Source organism: Parasteatoda tepidariorum, chromosome 9 (genome assembly GCF_982258835.1).
Source record: "Parasteatoda tepidariorum strain Cologne lab strain chromosome 9, Ptep-v5.0, whole genome shotgun sequence".
NCBI classification, from domain to species: Eukaryota; Metazoa; Arthropoda; class Arachnida; order Araneae; family Theridiidae; genus Parasteatoda; species Parasteatoda tepidariorum.
The window spans coordinates 30,478,990-30,484,083 of record NC_141763.1 but is presented as its reverse complement, the minus strand read 5'-3'; the positions used below and the strand labels follow the sequence as shown (position 1 = coordinate 30,484,083).

General features: G+C 35.4%; 1 protein-coding gene across 1 annotated transcript; it reads left to right on the top strand.

Moving 5' to 3' along the window:
- Positions 1-2,181: 2,181 nt before the first annotated feature.
- LOC147803474 (uncharacterized) lies at positions 2,182-4,542 on the top strand. The gene has a single exon (XM_087151336.1). The coding sequence runs from the start codon at positions 2,182-2,184 to the stop codon at positions 4,540-4,542; it is 2,361 nt and encodes a 786-aa protein (XP_087007462.1).
- Positions 4,543-5,094: the final 552 nt, after the last annotated feature.

The window sequence follows — 5,094 nt, the reverse complement described above, 5'->3', positions numbered from 1 at the left end:
AACAACCGAGAAGAATAAATGTGACTCATTTATACGATAAATTGGAATCCTACCTTCGTTCTTTAGAGTCAATAGGTATGACCAGTGACAAATACGCAGCAATGTTATTCCCTTTGGTTGAATCGTGCATTCCTGAAGAGATTTTAAGAGTTTGGTTAAGGAGTTATTCAACAACAAAGGTTCAAGAAAATGCGTATTGTGAAAAATTGAAGCAACTGCTATTGTTTCTGAGAAACGAAGGGGAAGGAGAACAACGAATTTATTTAGTGAGAACTGGATTCAAATTTATTGCTGCTGGTACTAAGAAAGAAAAGAAGACTGAAGCTGATATATTTATACCAACAGCAAATGAGTTATTTTCTGGAAGTAAAAGCTCGAGGACTGTGGTAGATAAAAGGTGTGTATTTTGCGACAAAAACCAAGAGAGTAAAGATTGTTTTACGGCAGCCAAATTGGCTTACCATCAGAAGCAAGAACTAATTAAGAATAAGAAAGCTTGCTTTATATGTCTTAAGTTTGGACATAAAGCAAAATATTGCAAATCAAGTGTTAAATGTCTAATTTGTGCTAAGAGACATTGGTCGATCATGTGTGCAGAATTATCGCCAAACAAGCACGAAGTAAAAGATGAAAAAGTAATTGATTCGAGTGAATGCCAAAATGTAATACTTGCGAATTCTTGCTGTTCTGGAGAGATATTCCTTCAAACTTTAATGGTAAATATTGAGAGTAAAGAAGGAAAACGTGCTATAAGAGCATTAATTGACACTGGCTCTCAACGCTCATATATTCTGAAGAGCACTGTTGAGGAACTGAAATTTCGCCAAATTGATACTCAAACATTGATTCATAGCTTATTTGGAGGGTCAAATTCAAGCAGCGAAATTCATAATCTTTTTTCTATTAAAGTTACCGATTTGAAAAATAGTTATAGTTGTAATATGCATGTTTTGGATCAACATAAAATTTGCAGTTTTATTCCACGACTTCATGATGGACCTTGGATGCAGGAAATGGTACTAAAGGGCATCTCACTTAGTGATATTGGGAATCATCGACAGCCTATTGAGTTATTAATTGGAGCCGATGAAGCAGGAAAACTTTACACTGGGAAAGTGTGCAATTTGGCGTGTGGTTTAACTGCAGTAGAGACTTATTTAGGATGGGTCATTATGGGGAAAATGAAACCCTCAGTAATTGACGCCAATCTTTCGAATGTTTTGATTTCTCTATTAACTCTGACCACTGACATAGAAAACCTTTGGAAGCTTGAAGCAATAGGTATAACAGATGCATGTGAAATAAAAGATCAAAAGGAAATAGAGGACGCAGTCCAAGTGCACTTCGAAAGGACGGTATGAAATTTATTTGCCATGGATCAAAGAAGCCAACATCTTGCCTGACAATAGAAAAGTAGCCGAAAAAAGATTAATATCAACTACAACAAAACTTAACGAAGCTAATAAATTTTTCGACTACAATGCAATTTTTGAAAATTGGTGTAAGGAAGGTGTAGAAGAAGTCCCTGAACAACTTAAAGGCAATAGTGCACATTACCTTCCTCACCGAGCAGTTTTTAAAAACAGCTTGACAACTCCGGTGAGACCCGTTTTTGATGCATCTGCCAAACAGAAAGGATCTTTTTCATTAAATGATTGCTTAGCCAAGGGGCCAAATTTGCTGTAACTGATACCCGTGATAATTCTAAAATTTAGAGAAAACAGCATCGGGGTAATTTCCGATGTAAAAGGTGCCTTTCTTCAAATTTCAGTAAATGATAAAGATCGTGACTACTTACGTTTCTTGTGGTGGAAGGATGATAATAAAACAGAAATAAAACTTTTCAGACATTGTCGTGTAGTGTTCGGGGTAAACTGCAGTCCGTTTCTGCTTGGAGCAGTTATCAAATTTCATTTGAGACAGTTTGACTCTGAAATTGCCGAGAAGTTATTATATTCTTTTTATGTGGATAATTGTGTCACTTCTGTGAATACTGAAGAGGAATTGCGGAACTTCATCAGTAAATCGACCGAAATAATGGGCAAAGGAAAATTTGACTTAAGATGCTGGGAGCATACGAAAATACATAATGATGAAGATGAAGAAAAATAGGAAGTAACTAAAGTACTTGGATTACTGTGGAACAAACGGGAAGATTCCTTGTTTTGTGATTTACCAAAAATGAAGATGAAAGATATGCCAATCACACGGCGTACAGTGTTATCTGTGACTCAAAGAATATTTGATCCAATTGGATTTAGTTGTCCAGTCACATTGATACCAAAATTGATTCTGCAAAAAAGTTGGCAAGAAAAACTAAGTTGGGATACCGAATTAACAGAAGATTTGAAAAAGGAATTCTTAGTTTGGCTTGAGGATTTATCTTTATTATCATCAGTGAGAATTCCTCGCCAAGCAACAGCAGTTAATAGAATTTCTAGTAGTTTGCATGTTTTTGCTGACGCTTCAAAATATTCGTACGCAACTGCCATTTTTCTTAGAAATGAATCGCAAGATGAAATAAAAGTGCAACTTTTACAGGCGAAGTCAAGAGTTTCTCCACTGCGAAAAATTACGATTCCAAGACTTGAATTATTAGCCTGTTATATTGGCGCTAAGTTATCTGAATTCGTCACGAAAAGTTTAACTCTGGAAATAAATGAAACATATTATTGGACGGATTCAACAACTGCCTTGTTCTGGATTAAGAATAATGACCTACCCTGGGGAACATTCGTTTGTAACAGAGTGAAGAAAATACGTGAATGTAGTGATCCCAAGGATTGGAGACATGTTCCTGGTATTAGTAATCCTGCTGACTTGCCATCTAGGGGATGCACTGTTTCAAAGCTTCTGGAAACTAAATGGTGGGAGGGCCCACTTTGGTTGTCCAAGTCTAAAGAAGAGTGGCCTAATTCAACCCCAATAGAAAATGAAGAGGAAATATACTTGGAGCAGAGAAAAACCGTTGTGGCAACTCTTACCTGCGAGAACACTGAAAATTCATGGATGCTAGCATATTTTTCGAGTTACTTAAAAATTTTAAGAATGACGGCATGGATTCTAAGATTCCTCAAAAATGCTCAGAAAACAAGAGCTGAACAAGAGATTGGCGAGCTGAAATTGTACGAATTGAATGAGGCTGAAAAGATATTAATGAAGCAGATTCAGCAAAAGTCATTTAATGACGAAGATATCTCAAGGTTAAAATCTTTATGCGTCTTTAAAAACGAAGAAGGTATCTTAAGAGTAAGCACCAAGTTAACTGAAAGAAAAGATCTTGAAAGCTTTATCAGTCCTATACTGCTGCCAAGCACGCATAAACTTGTGATAATAATGATTTTTTACATGCACAAAAGTATGTGCCATGCGGGGATTCAGATATTGATGTCTAAATTAAGAGAACGATTCTGGATTATAAGATCTCGTAAGACGATTCGCAAAGTTTTAGCTCGTTGCGTGAGATGTAAAAGACGCCAAACTACGAGGATCGAATGCAATCCAGGAGTGTTACCTGAAAACAGAGTCAAAGATGCATTGGTGTTTGAAATAACAGGAATAGATTTGGCGGGACCTTTGATGCTTAGAGAAAAATGCAAAGCGTGGATAATTATATTTACATGTGCTGTCTACAGAGCCATCCATTTGGAATTGATAACTTCTCAATCAACACAAAGTTTTTTGCTTGGTTTACGACGATTTATAGCCAGACGAGGAAGACCGAAAGTTATTTATAGCGATAATGGCACCAATTTTACAGGAGCTAACAACCTATTTAAATCGTTAGATTGGAAAATGATCGAAATTGAAGCATCTGTGAATAGGATTCAATGGAACTTTAATCCTCCTGCTTCCCCATGGTGGGGAGGATTTTGGGAAAGAATGGTGCAGATGGTTAAAAAACTTCTTCGTAGGGTTTTAGGTCAATCAGCTTTAAATTATGAAGAAATGACGAGCGTCCTTTGTGATTGTGAGACAACAATAAATTCTAGACCTGTCACTTATGTCTCAGAACAAGGGGATGAACTCATTCCATTGACGCCAGCTATGTTCTTGAAAGAAATAGATGATGTCGGAGTGCCAGATTTAGATCAACTTGATCAAGTAAATTTGAATAAAAGATTAAGGTACCAGCAAAATTTGCGCAATGCTTTAAGAGAAAGATTTAGAACTGAGTACCTTGGGCAATTATTACAACGACCATCAAAGAGTAAACCGATTGAACCTTTGAAAGTAGGAGATATTGTTTTAATCGAAACTGACGGTAAAAAAAGAACTTTATGGCTAATAGCTAAAATAATAGATGTTTTTCCTGGTAAAGATGGGCAAGTACGAGTGGTTCGCCTTAAAACTTCATCCTGTGAACTCGTCAGGCCTGCGCAGAAGATTTTCCCACTCGAAATTTCCTCACCCACTGAACCTAATCTAATGAATAATGACGCATGCAAGAATAAACCAGAGAAGGACTTGCAGGTAGTTGGAAAAACAGTAAGAACGAGAAGTGGAAGACTTATTAAAGTGCCAATTAAATTTTTGAGCTGAAAAACTTGGACTTTCGGAACAGTATTTTAACATTATAATTTTCATTCATTTTACTCATAGAAATATAATTAGTTTTTATTAGTAAAGTAAACCTCCAATCAACACGGTGGGAGGATTGTTACGTTTTGAAATAAGAATTGGATAGGTTTTGTATAATGGAGAGTTGGGTGAAAGCGTTTTTGTTTGTCTCCAAATAACTTTTGACTTATACAATGGAACTCGAGTTTATGTTTTAGAAATATGTTGAAATTTTGTATTTTCTTTTAAGAATTTTTGTTTAATAAAATTTAGGAGTGGAAGAAATGTGTTACAATTCTTGCCGTACTCAACAATAAGGCTTATGCATACTTTTTGTTCATTTTAATTTTTAAGGTAATATGATTCTTAAAACTATGGAATATGAAGTTTAATTAGACTTTCATGTTATATCATTAAATTTAGTAAAACTATTTCTTAGGCATTAGATTTTAACTTTTATAAGAATATACATATTTTTTCCTGTTTTACAAATATTTTTCTGATCTGTTTTGGATGTTCCTTCTCTAAAAAAAA